Source organism: Schizosaccharomyces pombe, assembly GCF_000002945.2.
Source record: "Schizosaccharomyces pombe strain 972h- genome assembly, chromosome: I".
NCBI lineage: Eukaryota > Fungi > Ascomycota > Schizosaccharomycetes > Schizosaccharomycetales > Schizosaccharomycetaceae > Schizosaccharomyces > Schizosaccharomyces pombe.
The window spans coordinates 1,449,292-1,470,307 of NC_003424.3; the positions used below are offsets into that span (position 1 = coordinate 1,449,292).

At 36.8% G+C, this 21,016-nt stretch overlaps 6 protein-coding genes, 12 long non-coding RNA genes and 2 other non-coding genes across 20 annotated transcripts, besides 2 other annotated features; 11 read left to right on the forward strand and 9 right to left on the reverse strand.

The window, feature by feature from the left end:
• Positions 1-106: 106 nt before the first annotated feature.
• Positions 107-178, reverse strand: SPOM_SPATRNAPRO.03. The gene has a single exon. It is a non-coding gene; the product is annotated as a tRNA-Pro (tRNA).
• Positions 179-635: 457 nt separating this feature from the next.
• Positions 636-2,083, reverse strand: tim17 (TIM23 translocase complex subunit Tim17). Its single transcript, NM_001018774.3, has 2 exons — positions 1,788-2,083; positions 636-1,713 (listed from the first exon to the last, which is right to left on the reverse strand). The coding sequence occupies exons 1-2, from the start codon at positions 1,917-1,919 to the stop codon at positions 1,351-1,353; spliced, it is 495 nt and encodes a 164-aa protein (NP_593342.1). The 5' UTR covers positions 1,920-2,083; the 3' UTR covers positions 636-1,350.
• On the forward strand, positions 781-1,081 carry SPOM_SPNCRNA.2637. Its single transcript, NR_192005.1, has one exon. It is a non-coding gene; the product is annotated as a non-coding RNA (long non-coding RNA).
• Positions 1,936-2,146, forward strand: snR96. Its single transcript, NR_197154.1, has one exon. It is a non-coding gene; the product is annotated as a box H/ACA small nucleolar RNA snR96 (small nucleolar RNA).
• A 405-nt stretch (positions 2,147-2,551) lies between these two features.
• On the reverse strand, positions 2,552-4,065 carry cys12 (cysteine synthase-like protein Cys12). Its single transcript, NM_001018775.3, has one exon. It carries the CDS (start codon positions 3,851-3,853, stop codon positions 2,666-2,668), a length of 1,188 nt encoding a protein of 395 aa, NP_593343.1. The 5' UTR covers positions 3,854-4,065; the 3' UTR covers positions 2,552-2,665.
• Positions 4,066-4,105: 40 nt separating this feature from the next.
• On the reverse strand, positions 4,106-5,629 carry SPOM_SPNCRNA.2638. The gene has a single exon (NR_192006.1). It is a non-coding gene; the product is annotated as a non-coding RNA (long non-coding RNA).
• zwf1 (glucose-6-phosphate 1-dehydrogenase) lies at positions 5,540-7,579 on the forward strand. Its single transcript, NM_001018776.3, has 2 exons — positions 5,540-5,636; positions 5,753-7,579. Exons 1-2 carry the CDS (start codon positions 5,620-5,622, stop codon positions 7,236-7,238), a joined length of 1,503 nt encoding a protein of 500 aa, NP_593344.2. The 5' UTR covers positions 5,540-5,619; the 3' UTR covers positions 7,239-7,579.
• Positions 7,507-8,613, reverse strand: SPOM_SPAC9.02C (polyamine N-acetyltransferase). Its single transcript, NM_001018777.3, has 2 exons — positions 8,348-8,613; positions 7,507-8,250 (listed from the first exon to the last, which is right to left on the reverse strand). The coding sequence occupies exons 1-2, from the start codon at positions 8,444-8,446 to the stop codon at positions 7,852-7,854; spliced, it is 498 nt and encodes a 165-aa protein (NP_593345.1). The 5' UTR covers positions 8,447-8,613; the 3' UTR covers positions 7,507-7,851.
• On the forward strand, positions 7,602-8,598 carry SPOM_SPNCRNA.2639. The gene has a single exon (NR_192007.1). It is a non-coding gene; the product is annotated as a non-coding RNA (long non-coding RNA).
• A 220-nt stretch (positions 8,614-8,833) lies between the features above and the next one.
• On the forward strand, positions 8,834-9,299 carry SPOM_SPNCRNA.2640. The gene has a single exon (NR_192008.1). It is a non-coding gene; the product is annotated as a non-coding RNA (long non-coding RNA).
• On the reverse strand, positions 9,154-15,988 carry brr2 (U5 snRNP complex subunit Brr2). The gene has a single exon (NM_001018778.3). It carries the CDS (start codon positions 15,966-15,968, stop codon positions 9,438-9,440), a length of 6,531 nt encoding a protein of 2,176 aa, NP_593346.1. The 5' UTR covers positions 15,969-15,988; the 3' UTR covers positions 9,154-9,437.
• On the forward strand, positions 9,405-10,823 carry SPOM_SPNCRNA.2641. Its single transcript, NR_192009.1, has one exon. It is a non-coding gene; the product is annotated as a non-coding RNA (long non-coding RNA).
• SPOM_SPNCRNA.2642 lies at positions 11,509-11,777 on the forward strand. Its single transcript, NR_192010.1, has one exon. It is a non-coding gene; the product is annotated as a non-coding RNA (long non-coding RNA).
• Positions 12,191-12,467, forward strand: SPOM_SPNCRNA.2643. The gene has a single exon (NR_192011.1). It is a non-coding gene; the product is annotated as a non-coding RNA (long non-coding RNA).
• SPOM_SPNCRNA.2644 lies at positions 13,065-13,411 on the forward strand. The gene has a single exon (NR_192012.1). It is a non-coding gene; the product is annotated as a non-coding RNA (long non-coding RNA).
• On the forward strand, positions 13,799-14,019 carry SPOM_SPNCRNA.2645. The gene has a single exon (NR_192013.1). It is a non-coding gene; the product is annotated as a non-coding RNA (long non-coding RNA).
• A 52-nt stretch (positions 15,989-16,040) lies between the features above and the next one.
• Positions 16,041-16,389: an LONG TERMINAL REPEAT.
• Positions 16,242-17,105, reverse strand: SPOM_SPNCRNA.2646. The gene has a single exon (NR_192014.1). It is a non-coding gene; the product is annotated as a non-coding RNA (long non-coding RNA).
• Positions 16,556-20,557, forward strand: Tf2-1 (retrotransposable element/transposon Tf2-type; the record flags this gene model as incomplete). Its single annotated transcript, NM_001018779.3, has 1 exon — positions 16,556-20,557. The coding sequence occupies one exon, from the start codon at positions 16,556-16,558 to the stop codon at positions 20,555-20,557; it is 4,002 nt and encodes a 1,333-aa protein (NP_593347.1).
• SPOM_SPNCRNA.2647 lies at positions 17,233-18,074 on the reverse strand. The gene has a single exon (NR_192015.1). It is a non-coding gene; the product is annotated as a non-coding RNA (long non-coding RNA).
• On the reverse strand, positions 18,266-18,465 carry SPOM_SPNCRNA.2648. Its single transcript, NR_192016.1, has one exon. It is a non-coding gene; the product is annotated as a non-coding RNA (long non-coding RNA).
• Positions 20,558-20,607: 50 nt separating the features above from the next.
• Positions 20,608-20,956: an LONG TERMINAL REPEAT.
• Positions 20,957-21,016: the final 60 nt, after the last annotated feature.

The window sequence follows — 21,016 nt, forward strand, 5'->3', positions numbered from 1 at the left end:
TCTAGGACTCAAGAGTGCTAAATATACATAAAATGAATAACTCAATACCTAGGCTAGCAATAGTATTTGATTCCTTCAAAATAGGCAAATAGCAAAAAGCAAAAATGGGCTGTTGTGGGAATCGAACCCACGACCACCATCACCCTAAGATGGTATCATACCACTAGACCAAACGGCCACTTTAATTATAATAATTTTTAAACTTATACAATGAAATTAAAAATAATATGAGTAATATGATGGTATTTCTATAGTTTTAGTAATTTTGTGGGATATTTGGAGGTCTTTTCATAACTTAATTTAATGGGACTAAAGTATTTCATTAATGATCTAATTTATGCTTATTAAGTAAGGAGTTTGTTTACTCCCTTAATTTAGCGTTAGTAAACAAGAATACAAGTTTCTGTAATTTAAGAGTATGAATTTCAATTGCAATCATAATACCATCTCATACATATGGAAGTTATTCTCATTTACAGTTTACTTGCAGGGTACTGCAACTACGTGTAAGTAAATTGCATAGTGCTTGTTTCGATAATGGAAAATATATTTTTGAGCTACTGCTAGCTTCTGAGTACTATTGTCTTCTATGCTAATTTAAGCAATTTTGTCTAATTGAATTTGTTCTAAATAAAGCGAAAAAACAATATAGTTAGAAAAAGCACATTCTTTAGAAGCCTATCGAAACTCTTACATTTTAATTTACAAGCTTTGGTGCATTGAGCAATATTAGGCAGTCGATTAATTGATCTATTTCATCAAGCAGTCTAATAAAAAGCAAACACGATGCCGATTCAAAGAATTGCAGTAACGGTTTGAGTCAGTGGAGTATCAGATTCTAGGATACGAGAAAACGCAGAAAGGTATTCTTTTATTGTATTTGCATGGATTGTAAACTACTGGTAATAACGTTACAAAACCAAATCATTACTTTAACAAAGAAAAAGAAATAACGATCAGCCTACGAGATTAAAGCCCTAAAATGAACAAATTCACAACCCTTAAGCGTATTAATGGAAGTTCATGAAAAAATTGAACAGGATACGTATGCTGTCAAAAACTATTTCCAAAAAATGATTTATGTAAAAAAGATGGAGATTAGATTCAGTAAGTTCCGGAAAAGGCTTAAATGTCGAAATTTCAATAATCCGCCAAGTTTATATAGAGCTAACTTAGTATAAAGGAACCGGAAAACGAAAGATATTTTCAAAAAAATTGGAAAACAAGGAAATAGTGAATATGACAGATGACAAGGAATTTTTGGATACAATACGTTGATTGTAAGCATTAAAAATTATTAATACTTCGTTTTATCGCACAATTAAAATAATTTACAAGTACCAATCATTTTTAAACTGCAGCAGGAGCTGCAGAAGTGGAACCGGAAGCCGGGGCATCAGGTATAACTGGAGCGACAGGACGATTATATTCCGCATTCATACGGCCCAAAGCAATACCCAAACCCTCAAAAACAGCCAGAATACAAGCGCATCCAATTGCACCGTTACGAGTAGCCCTCCAACCGCCACGAACTGCTAAAGCACCACCGGTAAAAAAGCCTGCAATAATAGCGTTCCATGGGTCTTCTTTGCGACGAACACCTTTGACGGCACAATCAAATGTACTAAACAAACCACCCCAAACACCAAAGTTACCTCCCAAAACGGGAGCTCTAGTTTTAGCAGCTGCAATAGCAGAAATTCGTTTTTCTCCCTAATTAATAATTTCATTAGCAAATGCCTTCATTCTATTGCGCATTCAACTTTGCACTACTTGATTTAACTTACCGGTGGACTGTTCCTCCATCCTTTGATGGAATGCCAAATGGCACCACCTATAGTACCCATGGAAAAAGCAGCACCGAAATCATTCAAAATCACATAAGGACAAGGATCCCTGGTATGATCCGCGCTAGCCATTTTTTTCTATTTTCTGAAATGTTTCGATCCCTTGTGTTATCCAAACTCTCCGTATTTAATCAAAAAGCAAATAACCTTTCTAATTAATCGTAAAAAATGCTAGTTTACAGCCAGGTCGTCGTCTACTGACTGCACGTCAAATTTCGCAGGTTTGAACTAGGTTTACTCTTGCAGGCAACTCTATTACTCCCTCTTACTCCCTGTTTAACGAGTGCTGACGATTCCGCAAACAGAATTCAGCATCGTAAAGCGGAGCTTACAATACATAGCGTAGCTCAACGTAATACAAATTGTCATTTGAAAATTGAATAGTTCAGCTTAGCGGACAGTTGGATGAAGCTTGTTTTCTGTGCTATATAAATTGTGAAATTTAAAACAAATTTATGAAGGCATTTTAGTTGTCCACATGTTTCTTTCTGAAAGTGTAACAATACCTTTACAACTACGAAAACAATTGAAAAGTATGTGCTATATGATATTTTCGATATTAGACAGAGCGATTTATTATGCTTTAAAAGTCGATATACTAAGAAATTTCAGTTTTTTTGGTAATTGGGGATAATCAAATTTTTTTTTTTTTTAATAGCAAAAAGTATTTGTTCAACTACGAATGAAAATAAATTCTACTAACATTAGGAAAACAAACATAATATTAGGGCATACATTCACGTTAACACAAACAAAGAAAACAGAACTATCGATTAAATTAAAAAAACGTAGTTTATCGAAACTACCAGAGGAACAACCTAAGCTTCAACAAAATCTAAGGAAGAAGGAACTTGTGGAACAATGTTTTTTTTTCGCAAGAACTCTTCGTTATACAGTTTTGAAAAATGGCGAGATCCAGGATCGCAAAGAAGAGTAACAATTCGATGACCAGGGCCCAACTTTTTAGCAAGACGGACAGCAGCGACGCAATTAACAGCAGAAGAACTGCCGACAAATAAACCATCATGGGTGACTAAGTATCGAGACATAGCTACGGCCTGCTCATCAGTTACTCTGTAAGCCATATCAATAAGGGGTTCAGCGATAGAAAAGTTGCGTGTCATTCGATTAATACCCACTCCTTCAACGATGGTATCAACCTGATGTCGCCGACGAGTTCCTTCTCGTTCAGCCAAATCAAACATCACACCGTGAAGAACTTTATGATATAGGCCACTTCCGGGAGGATCAGCAAGACAGACGGTGATGGAAGGATCTTTGGACTTTAGGTAGCGAGAAATACCAGCGATAGTGCCACCCGTACCAGAACCGGCAATAAATGCATCTAATTTTCCAGCACATTGACGCCATATTTCAGGACCGGTAGAATTGAAATGAGCTTGCCAATTCGCCGGATTCTCAAATTGATTAGCAAAGTATCCTTTGCCAGGAATGGACTCGTCGACGGTATGATTGGCAGCATTACGACGAGCCGTATTTACAAAATGATTTGGATCGACGATGGGAGCTGGAGTTACTCTTTGAACATGAGCACCCAACAATTCAAGTATGTCACTTTTTTCTTTAGATTGGTCACTAGGCATATATATACGAGAGTCATAGCCAAGTGAACAACAGAGCATAGCTATCGAAATACCAGTAGAACCGGCGGTTCCTTCATAAACAGCATTCGATTGATAAGGTACTAAATCTCCATTTTCTTCTGCTGTGCGAATCATCTGCAAAGCAACACGATCTTTAGGAGAATTTCCAGGGTTCAGAAATTCCGCTTTGGCGAGGATATCGCAGCCCGTCGCTTGCGAAAGAGATTTTATCCTGACCATTTTAGTATTTCCAATTAGTCCTTCTACTCCATTTACGATGTCTTCTTCCAACGAATCGGCTGACGATTTGACGCGAAGAGACTCGTACAAACGACGTAAAAGGTACATGAAAACTGCACCCATGGCGATTCCACTAGCTAGATCCTGATATTTTTTCGCCATTACATAAATCCTCTCGGTTTTATAATGTCAAACGTTTATATTTACACAAACTGGGTGTACTCTACGATAACACAACAACCCAACCACCAATACTGTTGGTGCTTCCAAAAGATAAAATTAACAAAAAAAAAGACGAACAAAAATCCACGAGAAATAAATACAAAAGGAAATGGCTCGAAATGGCGAAATTTATGAAGAAACTAGTTAATTCTAACTACCTGTATAAAGAAGCCCAATGGTATATCACTAGGTTACATGCTACCCAAAAAGGTTGAAATTATAGTGGCATCGTTGGCGTTCACACTTTGAATTGGTTAACATGGATATACGAATCCAAAAAATCTCTAGAACTCGATTGCAAAAAAATTGATTGACAACTATAGAATGCTTTTTATAGCCTCACCCCTTTCATTCCATTCAAATCGTTTTTTATCGCGTTGTGCATTGCTATTTTACTAATTCGTAGAGCGATGTGAAGGTTATCTTTCGTTATTAGTTTAACGTATTGAAAAGTAATCGCCCTAGGTTTTTTAATAACGCGCTATACTCCTGTAAAACATTTCAACGAGATTTTATGCAGCACAAACTTTTTTGCTGTGCTTTCTTTGCATGTTCACTGGTATGCCAAAATGATAAGAACATCCCAAATTATAAGAATAAGTAAGTAAATGGAATCTTTCAAACATGATCCTAGAATAAAATTATTAGCCGAGAAAAGCTGAATGATTCAAAAGGGAGCTGTAATTGACATTGCGGCAGAGTTTCTTACGGCCTGAATCTGACCCTTTTCCTTGTAAACAAAAGGTGTCCAATGTTGTCGCTCACTGTATCAAATTAAGGAAAATAAGGAAAAGATAAAAGACTTTATTGAAAGTTTGAGAGGGGTTTATTGTGCTAGATTACGTTTTATTGTTAAGCAGCAACTCTATCTACTCGAGTCGAGAAGGAAACTACTTACGTTTGACTTGGTAATGAATGAAAAATTTAAAGTTCCTCAATTCGACATCGTCAAACATGAACCAAAATTATAAAGTTCTTACTACTGGACATGTCATGAATATAGTAAACACATGAAAATAACCCGGCTAACCTTATTGATCTTCATTATCATTGTTGTTCTTATTAGTTCTATGAATTATTGTTGCAACTGGACACATTAATGTAAAGTCTGCTTTGCTTCTCAAATTTAATGACCGTCACAAATTACCAAAGTACGGCTTCCAAGCACACAATCCCAGTCATGCCATTCTAAGTCGGTTGCCAAATATCGGGATGTAGAAAATAAATCTAGAAGAACTCTTCAAAAAAAAAAAAAAATCCAATTGTCCAGTAGCTCTTTTCCTACCCAGTTTACTACTTATTCCTCCTTAGGTAATGTTCCTTCTCTTCGCTGCATCTGCGTTAATTAGGCTTCGCTTCTCTAATTTATCTTCTGCCAATTAACGACCATTTACGGTTACCCTTAACCTAATCTAACGTAATTCGTTATACCACACAATCTCGGGTTTTAGACTTCAAGGTGCAATTTTCTAGTTCTCAGGCTATAAGAGGGGTGTAGGTAATGCAAGGTTGAAATGGCGTCATTCGATGTGTAAGCAACACAGATTAAAACGTACACCTAGACAAATCGCGTTTGGTACGTGGTTAATGCTATTAAAGCAACATTCTACCCGCTTTCTAACACTTAACCTTAGCCAAACAGTAATCAGCACTGTATACATTTGAAAAAAGAAAAACACACATATATTTGGCAAGTACAAGTGAAGATGAGTTCTGCAAATTTGTAAGTTATAAATAAACAACTCTGGTTATTTTTTGGTTGTAGTGATGTTTATGAAAATTTAACATTTCTCAACGTTGTTTATTATTACCGTTACTGACCGAGCTTTTTACTTTTAGATCTATCAAGGAAAATGGCGCAATGGTCGTTTTCGGCGCTTCCGGTGATCTATCCAAGAAAAAGACGTTTCCAGCTCTTTTCTCTTTGTTTAGCGAAGGACGTCTCCCCAAAGATATTAGAATCGTTGGCTATGCGCGCTCCAAGATTGAACATGAAGACTTTTTAGATCGCATTACCCAAAACATCAAAATTGATGAAGAGGATTCCCAGGCCAAAGAGAAGCTTGAGGAATTTAAAAAGAGATGCTCTTACTATCGTGGCTCTTACGACAAGCCTGAAGATTTCGAGGGCTTGAACTCTCATTTGTGTGAGAGGGAAGGCGACCGTTCTACCCACAACCGCATTTTCTATCTCGCGTTACCTCCCGACGTTTTCGTATCTGTAGCTACAAACCTTAAAAAAAAATGTGTGCCCGAAAAAGGTATTGCTCGTCTTGTAATCGAGAAGCCATTTGGCGTCGATTTGAAATCCGCCCAGGAACTCCAATCCCAATTAGCTCCCCTTTTTGATGAGAAGGAAATTTATCGTATTGATCACTATTTAGGCAAGGAGATGGTTCAAAATTTGGTTCATCTTCGTTTTTGCAATCCTGTTATTTCTCATCTTTGGGACAAAAACAGTATTTCCAGTGTTCAAATTACATTCAAAGAGCCTATTGGTACGGAAGGCCGTGGTGGGTACTTTGACTCTAGTACTATTGTCCGTGATATCGTGCAAAACCACCTTGTCCAAATTCTGACCCTTTTGACCATGGAAACCCCGACCACTTTCTCTGCAGACGATCTTCGTGACGAGAAAGTCAAGGTATTGCGTCGCACTCGATTGGGAGATCTCAAAGATATTGTTCTTGGTCAATATGTCAAAAGCAAGGACGGTAAAAAACCTGGCTACCTTGATGACGAGACTGTTCCCAAGGGTAGTAGGTGTCCCACTTACTCAGCTATTCCCTGTTTTATTGATACCGAAAGATGGCGCGGCGTTCCTTTCTTACTTAAAGCTGGTAAAGCCATGGATATTGGCAAGGTAGAGATTCGTGTTCAGTTCAAAGCTGCTGCAAATGGTTTATTTAAGGACGCATATCATAATGAGCTCGTAATCCGTGTTCAGCCAGACGAAGCTATTTACTTCAAGATGAACATTAAGCAACCCGGTCTTAGTGAGGCTCCCCTCCTTACTGATTTGGACTTGACTTACTCTCGTAGATTTAAGAACATGAAGCTCCATGAAGCATATGAAGCATTGTTTTTGGACGCGTTTGCCGGTGACCAATCCCGTTTTGCTCGTATCGACGAATTAGAATGTGCCTGGTCTTTAGTTGATCCTCTTTTGAAATATATGGAGGAAGAGAAACCTGTACCCGAGCCTTACGAGTATGGTTCCGATGGTCCCGAATGTTTATACTCTTTTTTGAAAAAGTTCGGATATATTTATGATTCCCCTGATTACTATGATTATCCAGTCATGTCCGTTCCTTCCGATCACTAAGTAGAAATGTTAAAGCTACAGTATTAGAACTTGGTTTATGTCGGTTATAATGATGCAATATAGAATTCCTCTTTTTCATTTATCTCCGTCATTTGCTTTAACCCAATCCTTTTATATTTGTTGATGTGTTTATTTAGGACGTGAGTGATTTTGTGAGGATATGGTGAATATTTTTACAACTAGGATTATTTAATTTTTAGTTTTTACGGTTTATGTCTTGCAATATGACTTGAAGTATACTTTTCTATCATTTCCTACTTTATTATATTGAGGGAATTTATTAAATTGTATTCAGTCGTCAAGTGGTTTGTTGCGATAAAAATAAATTTACTTATTACAAGATATCTTAATGTAAACTTGTAGTTAAGGATAGTTTATTTTAGCGTATGATATATCAAAAACAATCAAATATATTTGGAGTTCGTAGCATAGCCAAATTTTCTTACAAGTAAAGAAGTATGTAAAAAACGAACGATAAGGAAAGGACGAAGAGGAATTCTAGCAGCTTCCGCTCATCTTTCTATTTCTTCAATATACAGTTTCAATGTATATGAATATAAATATATACGAGTCAAAAAGTAAACGGAACCCAGGTGTTGCATAACATAACGTCTTATATTTTGTGGGTCATGTCATACCAAGTTTCATCCCCAAACTTGCATTCACTGGGACCCAAATTTTTAAACCCTAAGCTTTCATAAAAGGGGACCAAAGGCTTATGAGATATTAAAATCATCCGACTGGGCTTGGGAGTAATGGTGTGCTGACAACGGAATTGAAGCTCTTCAATGAGCTTCTTAGCATATCCGTTTTTACGATGAGCAGGATGAATAGATAGTGAATGAATAGCAATGTTTTCTCCTTTCGAATCATGTTTAGACATGGATTCGTGTGTAACAGTTTCGCTACCTGTTCTAGAAGTCAAGACATGTCCAATTAAAGTACTGGTATGTTGAGTAGGAGCAAAAAGTCCTAACTGAATCTCCGGAGCACGTTTTACCCGATCCTTAATCTATTGAGCGTTTAGTTAATCTGGCTATTCGAAAAACAAGCGTAGACAAATCATTGACAAGATAACTAACAATGAGAATGTCTCAGAATCCACTTACCCTAGCAAAAGAAGCCCTCTCTGCTTCAGGAAAGCAAATGGCTTCCAATTTTGAAACCTCTTCAACTTCGGATCTCTCGATATTACGAATGTTGACCATTACACTTTCTTGGTAAATAAGCAATCAAATACGCGCGTTCAGAAAACGACCTCTTAAACTGTTCTGCAATTTGAAGGGGGAAAATTCTCTTCTAAATCTAGTAATCGCGAATAAGCAAGCAAACAATTCACGTCGAGTTTTTCCCTTATAATTAGTAAGTACTGGCTAGGTAAGATTAAATATAGTAAATTCAACATTATATTTTGACGATATAAACGGTGTTACTTCGCACTTCAGTAGTCCTCCTTGTAAATCTCAACACTTTAGTGCTAGTGGTTCCACATTTATGTGCACAGAATAACTAATCATTGTATTCTCTTAATAATTTTATAGCTTCTGTTCGCTTATAAATATATATATATATCTAGCGATAATTGTTGAATCTACATTGGGTGGTTTATGAACAAAAACAAAATGATATCAATATGTATATAAGTGTAGTAAATACGATATTTAATATTTTTAATAGAAGCGCAGGATAAGAACTCGTGTTGCTTGATTTTTATCAGCGTATTGTAGTAGTTTAACATCTAACTCTTCGCTTCTTCAGTCTTGGGTAATAAACGTTGCATATTTTTTGAATTTCAGGTTAAAACATTTGAAAATTACTTTAACTATCTACATTACCACAGGTCTCGCTACACCTCTCCTTTCAATAGCATCACTGAAACAATTCTCCTAAGTGAACATGAAAATCTATCTTCGCATTATTTGAAAATCAAAATTTGACTTCATTAATTATAAATATATACATATGTTCATGTATTCATATGAAATCATTGCATACCTAGTAATGCATGTTTGGTTGTTAAGAATTTGCACACGCTGATGGCATCAATAAATTTGCTGAAAAAGAAAAGCTAAAGAATCAAACCATCCATTAATTAGCAAATAAATATACAATGAATTCAAAAAATAATTATTTAACAGTTCTTTTGACCCTCAAGTCAAAATTTTTAATTTGGGAATTATCCATATTTTGCACAATACCTTATTCCCCGTCTTCCATTTCTGTGTCCAAAGGTTCCAAAACGTTGCATTCAAATTCTTTTTCATAATCCACACCCATATAAGAATCGCTAAAGCAGCTCAGTTTATATTTTAAAGTTCCCATTGCCGGGGGCACAAATTCCATCTTGGTAGTCAAGGACCTACCTAAGGTAATCTTCTTAATTGCCAAGAGGGTTTTGTCATCCGAAATTACAAGCCACCAATGTTCAGTTTTTTGAGCTGGAAAGTAAGGAGCAATGACAGTCGTATCAACTTCTTCATCCTCTTCCAGTTCTCGAGTTAGTTGAACAATAAGCACAGAGGGTGAATTAGCGTGAACATCTTCAGAGTCTTCTATTTCAAAATCAATGTCAATATCCGGATATTTATTGATAAACTCTGCGCATTTGGCAAGATGTGCATTATCCATATGTAACAATTCAGTACGTTTTTCGTCATCCAAATCGATAATATCAAAGACATCATGAACACCCTCTTTATTGCATCGTTCGATTAAAGCGTCGTCGAAATAGGGTATCTGTTTTAAAGGACTATCACGATCCCATAAAGCTTGCGTAACCATTTGCGACATCTCCATTGGTCTAATACAAGCTATTAAATGGCCTTCGGAAGACAATGTATCAACACAAGCGCCCAGAAGATTATGTACCCTAGTCAAAATGAATTTCTGATCTATAACTAAACCAGGAGGCAATTCAAATCTAGAAAAATGAGCTGCAAGAAGAATAAATGATTTCGTATGAGGATCTTCATAGTTAGGATTACTTAAGCGAACAGGCAGGCGGGAATGAATTCGCTCCAGCACAATATCTTCATACTTTCGAATTGGGAGTTGCTCATATTCTGCTGCTGATGTAACAATTTCTAGTAATCCCTTCATCTTCGTGCGCTCTGACAAGCTCAAAGCAAACGTTTGCATAGTAATGTATGTAATTCCGTAATGAGAAGCTATCATTGCTAAATTTAATGCGACACAACTATCATCCTCATCGTCTACAGTGATTAAGCGTGCCTCACTCAAATCATTCATGGTTGTTTCTACAAGATCCGAAAGGAATTCAGAAACCGACTCATGAGTGATATCTTGAAGACCATAATAGGCAGGATTGGCAACTAGTCTCCGGTACATATACGACCATGTAAGCCAATCTACAGCATCTTGTTTGCTTTCAATGGTTTGCGTAGATATTTCTGACACGAAAGCATCGTGCAGCCAAACTTGAAGATGGCTTTCCATGGGTAATGGCTCATTTAAAAATTTCTTGTAATATTCCTTCTTAGTAGTGACAGTCATAAGAATAACCTGGCTAAGCTCACTTGATCCAATGCTAGCAGTAAACCCGAGCATTTGTAATAACTCACTTATAGGATAATCAATATAACGATGTTCTTTGCCATCATAGTATTGAGTACCCATCACAATAACAGCGTTTGATTTTGCTTTTAAGGAATAAATAACATCGCGAGAAGCTATCAAAACCTTGATAAGTCCATGACGGTAAAGATATTGTACAATATTCTGATCATTGGACGATGTGATTTCACTAATATAAGCAATACCATGCTTCAATGATTGCTGCAAGGCAGCATCTTCAACTTTATTGAAAGCTTCATTCTCCATTAACGAAAACAAATACTCATCTTCATCAGCCATACTGAATGTAACTAAATCAAAAGCTAATTGTTTCGCTACTTTCCTGTCAGGAGTAAATACAATAGTAGACTTTCTCTGAGAAATAAAGTTCTTCAAGCTGCGATATATAGGCTTGCTCATAGCCAACATAAGGGAAGGGAAATGAGTAATACTGAATGATTGCAAATGAATAGTAAGAGGATTAGGCCTGTCTTTAGGACTAAAATTAAATATGCATTGTGGACTAGTCCCAAGCCACTCACCCAAATCTCGAGCATTAGCAACAGATACTGAAAGGCCAACCACTCGGATATTTTTTTCTAATTGTACTGCCATGTACCGTATCCGTGAGATCACTATTTCGTATAATGGACCATAAAATCCACCAAGCAATTGTAATTCATCACATATATAAAAATCAACTTTCTGAATGCTTCGCATACTTCTCCATCTCTTCGACAATGAGTCCCATTGCGATGGCGTGCAAAATATCAAGTCAGCAACTTGTATCAGCTTCAAGTCTTGTGAACGCTCACCCGTCAATTTTACCAAAACTTTCCCATCACCGAGGTCAGAAAACTTGCCATACCATTCTTCATATCGACGATCAACGATTTCCTGAATTGGGGCAATGTAAACTGCAGTACCATAATCTTCTTGACTCCAATGATGTAACAAAGCAAGTTCGGCACAAACAGTCTTTCCACTTCCATTGGGAGCACCAATAAAAACACTATCGTTGGTTTTATAAACAGAGTTAAACACCTGTGTTTGAATCTTGTTAAAAAATTTAAAATTAGGGTAGAGGGAAATGAAGCTTGGGTTATTAAGACTAGAGACCGGGGCGTTCTGAAGATCAAGAAGAGGTGTTGGCGCAGGAAATTTTTCTGGCATTATCAGGCGCTGAAATGAAAGAGGTACCTTAGTTATCGAGTGTAACCATCGATCTGAAACTATCTTTATAAAGTAACAAGGAGGAAGAGGTTCTAACAAAGGTACTGTAAAATTTACAATATGCTCATCATCTTTGTATTTTTTAAGAAGGAAAAATTGTTCATAATGTAGCAATCGGTCCCCGTCCACGTCTTCTACAAGGATCCAAAAAGCTTCAGAAGTGCCGCTTAAATGATCATCCCAGTTGAACTGAGAATTTATAACAAGTTCGACCCGCACAAGCGATCTTGTGATAGGTTGAACATGTGCTTCGACGCTCAACCTTGGAAAAGACTGAACCATGTTGTACACACGCCTCCCTTCTTTTGGCACCCCTACTAATTCTCCTAATTCAGCAGGGTCCAGATCAAAGTATCGCTGCCAAGGAAATTCCTTTTTCTCAACGCGGCGTATTACTTCAGAAGGACAATTGGGAAACTGTCGAAGGGGGCTCATAGTTGGCCAAAGCCTTTTCTCAATCATTTTGCATGTATCAAGAGAGAGTGTTGCAACAGATGACCAACCACGTCTCAATGATATCTCGAATATTGCACGCATAATTCTACCCGCTGATTGCGTAACGTATACCATGTCTGCCACAAGTGCAAATCCATCCAGGCGTTGTCTTGATATATATGATTGGAGAAGGGCATTAATCTTGGCAGCAGGTTCATCTAATCTTTCCCTAATAGGAATTGGTACTCTTTCCAGCAACTTCGCGAGTTCAACTTTCTCTTCTTCACGGACAGGAATGTGCTTAAATTCATCAGAAAAACTGAAGACTCGAAATAACTCGATAAAGGATGTTGTCTGCATTAAAAGACGATTATATATGGCCATCGAGTTATGAGTAACGTAATAACTTGCAGCAACTTTTCCCAATTCCGTAGCGGTCAACGTACCACTCTGACGATTATACACTAGTAACTTGCATTTTTCTAATAAAATGGCAGCTGAATGAAGTAAGTCAGCTCTTTTTTGAACAAGATATTTGTCATCATCATACTCTGGGCCGACGCTATATAGGGCAGGGGATCGTAACATTCGAACATAGAGGTATGTATAACCAAGCCAGTCTACGCCATCTTCGATACTACGAACAGTTCCTAACGATACTTCGGCATTTAAACAATCAGCTAGACGGCGCATAAATTGAGACTCAATTGGAAGCTGCTGATTCATTAGTGATAGATAATACTGTAACTCAGAGTGGGCGGTAATGATAATTCCTTCACCATATGTGTCGAATTGTGGGCGACCAGCTCTGCCAAGCATTTGCAAAACATCCTGAGGAGAGAGTTCTGTCCAGATACCCTTTTCAGGAGAATAAACTTGGGTCCCTTTGATGATCACTGTGTGCGCTGGTAAGTTTACGCCCCAAGCCAGAGTTGCCGTACTCACTAGTACCTGTATAGTACCATCGGCAAAAAGGTCTTCAGACGTTTGGCGATCCTCTCGTCGCATACCAGCATGATGTATGGCAAACCCATATGGGAGCAAATCTTTCAAATTTTCATCACTGGTAGAGTCGGCTTCAGCCCGAAGAATTTCACGGGATGCGGCATCAGAGCGTAACAAATGACCGATGGTCTCTTCCTCTAGTGCCTTATCTCTTATAAAACGAGCGGTTTTAGCGGTTTCTTTGCGCGAATGTACAAATATGAGGACCTGGTTTTTGCCAGCGTGTTGCATAACTTTTTCATAACAAGCTTCATTAGTCGTCTGCATTCGTTTAAACGGTGTTTTTTCTGTAATGCCTATAAATTCTTGCTTTAAAGGGCATGGACGATATGTCGAATCGAAGTAAAAAAGCCCTTTTTTAGGGTCGACATGTAAAAAACTGGCAACATCGGTATAATTAGGAAGTGTAGCAGACAAACCTACTAATCGAACTTGTTCAAGAGTTTCCTCCTGATGGCGAAATATACGAGCAACTATAGATTCTAATACAGGACCTCGTTCATCATGAAGCAAATGAACCTCATCAATAATAACTAAACGGACTAGATTGACATAAGATAAATCATTAGCTTTTCGAGTTATAATATCCCACTTCTCGGGTGTGGTTACAATTATTTGAGTTTCACTAATTTGTTGTTTAGTCAATTGACTATCACCAGTTAACTCTGCGACTCGAATATTGTATGGAGTAAGCCTCTTTGAGAAATTATTAACCATCTCTTGTACCAACGCCTTCAAGGGAGCAATGTAAACAATTTTAAAATTTTGTAAGTTAAAGCTAAGATCTTCACGTAAATGTTTTTGTAATTCGTTAAGGATACATAGCATTGCTACATTTGTTTTTCCAGCACCAGTAGGAGCGCATAAAAGGATGTTTTCGTCAGTACCAAAAGCGATAGGATAAAGATGGCTTTGGATTCGGTTTAAAGATTGAGTATTAAGAAAAGCTTGATGAGACCATTCAGGCAGTTCCTTGATTTTTACAAGACGCTCGTCAGCGCCAAGTACGGCTTTGTTGGGGGCAGGAACATGTATTTCTTCATACCCTTTACCAGTCCTACGAAACGAGCCTTCAGGTAGCTTGACAGCTTTATTAGACATGAGACGTGATCCCTCAGTAAACACATAATTTTCTAGATCAACTTGGTGCTTAGGTACAATTTTATGGGAAGTCAAAGTTTTCGAAAGTGGAATTTCAGAAACGGGCGCAGGTTCAGCTTTCTCAACAACATTATTATTTAATTCATTTAAACCGTCATCAGGTATAGTGATAGCACCAGGGCGTAGAGCTTCGAGAATCCAAGACCGACCAGCAGCACGAATTTGCTCTTCCACACCTAAGCGTTCTTCATCAGTAGCGGCGCGTTTTAACATTGTACACGAAACTATTGTCCAACGATTCTTAGTCAAAAGTTGAACAAGATAGAAATGTTCATAATCAAAAATACTCATCAATTCATTTTCCAATTCACCGAGATCGTAATCAGCCGAAAGTGCCTCAAACGCTTGATTTGTTTTTTCCTGACAAACGACGGCGTCAGCAAAATATTTTGCTATTTCTCGTTGCAGCCAAAATGCATCGATTTCACGAGGATGAACAGTGGGTATTTCGGTAACTTTTTTGGTATCAGCAGAAATAAATGTAACCTCTGTATCCGGATTTTCAATATTCTTTTTCTCTTCTTCTTGAGATATGGAAGTTTCTAAGACGACGTCTTCATCTTCTGCCACTTCATCCTCTTCCATTGCCTCAACAGCTTCTTCCTCTTCATCGGCTTCATTGAACAATACTGGTACGCCAGATTCATTAACGCCTTCTTCATTTAACTCTTCTTCTTGCTCAACTGTATAATCTGTTAAGCGATTTCCCAAGTTAACGAGCTGTGAAAACCGATCCTGTGGGAGTTCAGTACTCAAAACCTCCTCTATTTGCTTTTTACGACCTTGTTCATCTAAAGAACTATCCTTAAGAAGTTCAATAATCAAATCAGCAGCAGAACGGAGGATTTCAGGAGACTGATCGCCAAGGTATTGTTGAATGAAACTCAAGATATAATCATAAACTTCTCGGGTCTCGTCGGTTAGAGGATTATATTTCAAAATTTCAAAAGAATCAAAATATTTAAGTATCGCTGAAGAGCGCTTTTCGCGTTCAGGTTGCCGTATACCAATTTCTAAGGATTCTGCATCTTTACGAGGTAACCGGACCTCCTGAACTTCCTGCGTCAATTCGAGAGGAAGGGTACTAGGTTTTTCAATTCTCGCTCTAGAACCCATATCTGCAATACTAACTCGATTTACCAGAGATTCCGGTTCGCCTGTAGGTTCAGCATCACGTCGTGACACAAATCTTCGATCAGCCTGCGTAACCAAATTTGACATTGCAGAATAACTATACTGTGATTGACCATAGTTTGGCTTCTCCTTACTATTTCCATGTTTGGGAGGCTCTTTCGAGTCCCCTTTAGGATGTGCACTCGACATGATTGTGAGTGGCGGAGGATAAACTGAATTTTCAATTTTCGTCTACTTCGAGGTATTAGAAGTGTTCATTTCTGTCAGCAATACTACACTACGCTATAATACACTACGTTGAGTATCACTATATGTCACATGTTCTAATTATATATCGTACCATGTATGATACGATATGGAGATTGATCTTAATGATAATCTATTAAGATCAATATTATCTGAATACTATAAATAGAGCTACTGCTGAACCTCGTTCCTCAGTTCAGTTATGAGCTATATTAGTGATAGGTAACATTATAACCCAGTTAATACAATACCTATACTCAGTTGCTACTTATACAACCTGTGTATTGTAATATAATAGATCACAAGGAAAGCTCACCGCAGTTCTACGTATCCTTAAATCAGATACCAAACTGCGTAGCTTACAATAACTGAACTCTTGTGATCTACAATTAACTCCTTTTAGGAAAAAGGAATTATTGAATAAATATATATCATAAATATATATATTTCTCTCCTTCTGGGTTCAAAGGAGAAAGAACTTTGGAAGGACTGTTATCCCTTTTGAAATCTCCCAAAGGGAAACATATACAATGTCCTACGCAAATTATCGTTATATGAAAGCAAGAGCAAAACGATGGAGACCAGAGAATTTGGATGGAATTCAAACATCAGACGAACATTTAATAAACCTTTTTGCAAAAATATTATCGAAGCATGTACCAGAGATAGGGAAATTCGATCCTAATAAGGATGTTGAAAGTTACATTTCAAAACTTGATCAACACTTTACTGAATACCCTTCATTATTCCCAAATGAGCATACTAAAAGACAGTATACATTGAATCACCTAGAAGAATTAGAGCAACAATTCGCTGAACGCATGTTTTCTGAGAATGGAAGTCTTACATGGCAAGAATTACTCAGACAAACAGGGAAAGTACAAGGATCCAACAAAGGTGATCGTTTAACTAAAACATTTGAAGGTTTTAGAAATCAATTGGACAAAGTTCAATTTATAAGGAAACTCATGTCAAAAGCAAATGTTGATGATTTCCATACTCGCTTGTTTATATTATGGATGCTGCCATATTCCTTAAGGAAATTAAAGGAAAGAAATTACTGGAAATCAGAAATCAGTGAAATTTATGACTTTTTAGAGGACAAAAGAACAGCCTCGTATGGTAAAACTCACAAGCGTTTTCAACTGCAAAATAAAAATCTAGGAAAAGAGTCCCTTTCAAAGAAAAATAACACCACTAATAGCAGAAACCTGAGGAAGACAAATGTTTCGAGAATAGAATACTCATCTAACAAATTCCTAAATCATACTAGGAAACGTTACGAAATGGTATTACAAGCTGAACTTCCAGACTTCAAGTGCTCAATACCCTGTCTAATCGATACGGGCGCTCAAGCAAATATTATAACAGAAGAAACTGTTCGAGCACATAAACTGCCTACCAGACCCTGGTCAAAAAGTGTGATATATGGTGGAGTTTATCCAAATAAGATTAATCGCAAAACAATAAAACTTAACATAAGTCTAAATGGAATATCAATCAAAACAGAATTCTTGGTTGTAAAGAAATTTTCGCATCCAGCTGCTATCTCCTTCACAACATTATATGACAATAACATTGAAATATCTAGCAGTAAACACACGCTCTCTCAAATGAACAAAGTTTCAAATATTGTCAAGGAACCTGAGTTACCAGATATCTATAAAGAATTCAAAGACATTACTGCAGAAACCAATACGGAAAAGCTACCAAAGCCAATAAAAGGGTTAGAATTTGAAGTTGAACTAACTCAAGAAAACTACAGATTACCTATCAGAAATTACCCGCTACCACCGGGAAAAATGCAAGCTATGAATGATGAAATTAATCAAGGATTAAAAAGTGGAATTATACGAGAATCTAAAGCCATTAACGCCTGTCCAGTAATGTTCGTTCCGAAAAAGGAAGGCACCTTGAGAATGGTGGTTGACTACAAACCTTTAAATAAGTATGTCAAACCCAATATATATCCGTTACCACTTATTGAACAATTACTTGCTAAAATACAAGGTTCTACAATTTTTACTAAACTTGACCTCAAAAGTGCCTATCACTTGATACGAGTAAGAAAAGGAGATGAACATAAACTTGCTTTTCGCTGTCCTCGTGGAGTTTTTGAATATCTAGTAATGCCTTATGGCATATCTACAGCTCCAGCACATTTTCAATACTTTATCAATACAATACTTGGTGAAGCCAAAGAATCACATGTAGTATGTTATATGGATGATATTTTAATTCATTCAAAATCGGAATCTGAACATGTAAAACATGTTAAAGACGTTCTACAGAAATTGAAAAATGCGAACTTAATTATCAATCAAGCAAAATGTGAATTTCACCAATCACAAGTAAAATTTATAGGGTATCACATTTCGGAAAAAGGATTTACGCCTTGTCAAGAAAATATAGACAAAGTCTTACAATGGAAGCAACCTAAGAATCGTAAAGAATTACGACAATTTCTAGGTTCTGTCAATTATCTTAGGAAATTCATTCCAAAGACATCACAATTAACACATCCACTCAATAATCTTTTGAAAAAGGATGTACGCTGGAAATGGACACCAACACAAACCCAAGCGATAGAAAACATTAAACAATGTTTAGTTTCTCCTCCGGTGCTACGACACTTTGATTTCAGTAAAAAGATTCTACTGGAAACTGATGCTTCAGATGTCGCTGTAGGAGCCGTATTGTCTCAAAAACATGATGATGATAAATACTATCCTGTTGGATACTATTCAGCAAAGATGTCTAAAGCACAATTAAATTATAGCGTATCGGACAAAGAAATGCTTGCAATCATTAAGTCTCTCAAACATTGGAGACACTATTTAGAATCCACTATCGAACCTTTCAAAATTTTAACAGACCATCGAAACTTAATTGGTCGCATTACTAACGAATCCGAGCCTGAAAACAAACGTTTAGCTCGTTGGCAATTATTTTTACAAGACTTCAACTTTGAAATTAACTACAGACCTGGATCAGCAAATCACATAGCTGATGCCTTATCCAGAATTGTTGACGAAACAGAACCAATTCCAAAAGATTCAGAAGACAATAGTATCAACTTTGTTAATCAAATCTCGATAACCGATGATTTTAAAAACCAAGTGGTTACAGAATATACGAATGATACAAAATTGTTGAATTTACTAAACAATGAAGACAAACGAGTGGAAGAGAATATCCAACTCAAAGATGGCTTACTAATTAACAGTAAAGACCAAATCTTATTACCTAATGATACTCAGCTGACTAGGACAATTATTAAAAAGTATCATGAAGAAGGTAAATTGATTCATCCAGGCATTGAACTTCTTACAAACATTATATTACGTAGATTTACGTGGAAAGGAATAAGAAAACAAATACAAGAATATGTACAGAACTGCCATACATGTCAAATAAACAAATCTAGGAATCATAAACCTTATGGACCTTTACAACCAATTCCCCCATCAGAAAGACCTTGGGAATCTTTATCAATGGATTTTATTACAGCTTTACCAGAATCATCTGGTTATAATGCACTTTTCGTGGTAGTTGACCGATTTTCAAAAATGGCAATCTTAGTACCTTGTACGAAATCCATTACAGCAGAGCAAACAGCTCGAATGTTTGATCAACGAGTTATTGCTTATTTCGGCAATCCAAAAGAAATCATTGCAGATAATGATCATATTTTTACTTCCCAAACGTGGAAAGATTTCGCACATAAATATAATTTCGTTATGAAATTTTCGTTACCATACAGACCACAAACTGATGGACAAACTGAGCGTACAAACCAAACTGTGGAGAAATTACTAAGATGTGTATGTAGCACACATCCAAATACATGGGTAGATCATATATCCCTAGTGCAACAATCTTACAACAATGCGATACATTCAGCAACTCAAATGACACCTTTTGAGATAGTACATCGCTATTCACCAGCTTTATCACCTTTAGAGTTACCTAGCTTTAGTGACAAAACTGACGAAAACTCTCAGGAAACGATCCAAGTATTTCAAACAGTTAAAGAACACTTGAATACAAACAACATAAAGATGAAAAAGTATTTCGATATGAAAATACAAGAAATTGAAGAATTTCAACCTGGAGACCTAGTTATGGTCAAAAGAACGAAAACAGGTTTTCTTCATAAATCCAATAAATTAGCACCTAGTTTTGCAGGACCGTTCTATGTGTTACAGAAGTCGGGTCCAAACAACTATGAATTGGATCTTCCAGATTCAATCAAGCACATGTTTTCATCTACTTTTCATGTTTCTCACCTAGAAAAGTATCGACATAATTCAGAACTCAATTACGCTACCATTGATGAGTCTGATATTGGAACAATTCTTCATATCCTAGAACATAAAAACAGAGAACAAGTACTCTACTTAAATGTCAAGTACATTTCGAATCTAAATCCGAGTACTATTATGTCAGGATGGACTACATTAGCTACAGCGCTACAAGCGGACAAAGCAATTGTCAATGATTATATTAAAAACAATAATCTAAATATCTGAGAACATATGACTTATCCTCAGATTTACATAGAAAATCTTGGGGAGGGCAATGTCAGCAATACTACACTACGCTATAATACACTACGTTGAGTATCACTATATGTCACATGTTCTAATTATATATCGTACCATGTATGATACGATATGGAGATTGATCTTAATGATAATCTATTAAGATCAATATTATCTGAATACTATAAATAGAGCTACTGCTGAACCTCGTTCCTCAGTTCAGTTATGAGCTATATTAGTGATAGGTAACATTATAACCCAGTTAATACAATACCTATACTCAGTTGCTACTTATACAACCTGTGTATTGTAATATAATAGATCACAAGGAAAACTCACCGCAGTTCTACGTATCCTTAAATCAGATACCAAACTGCGTAGCTTACAATTTCATAGAAGTATGACCTTTGAACAAAATCACTATTTCACTTAATGCAGTGCTTAAAT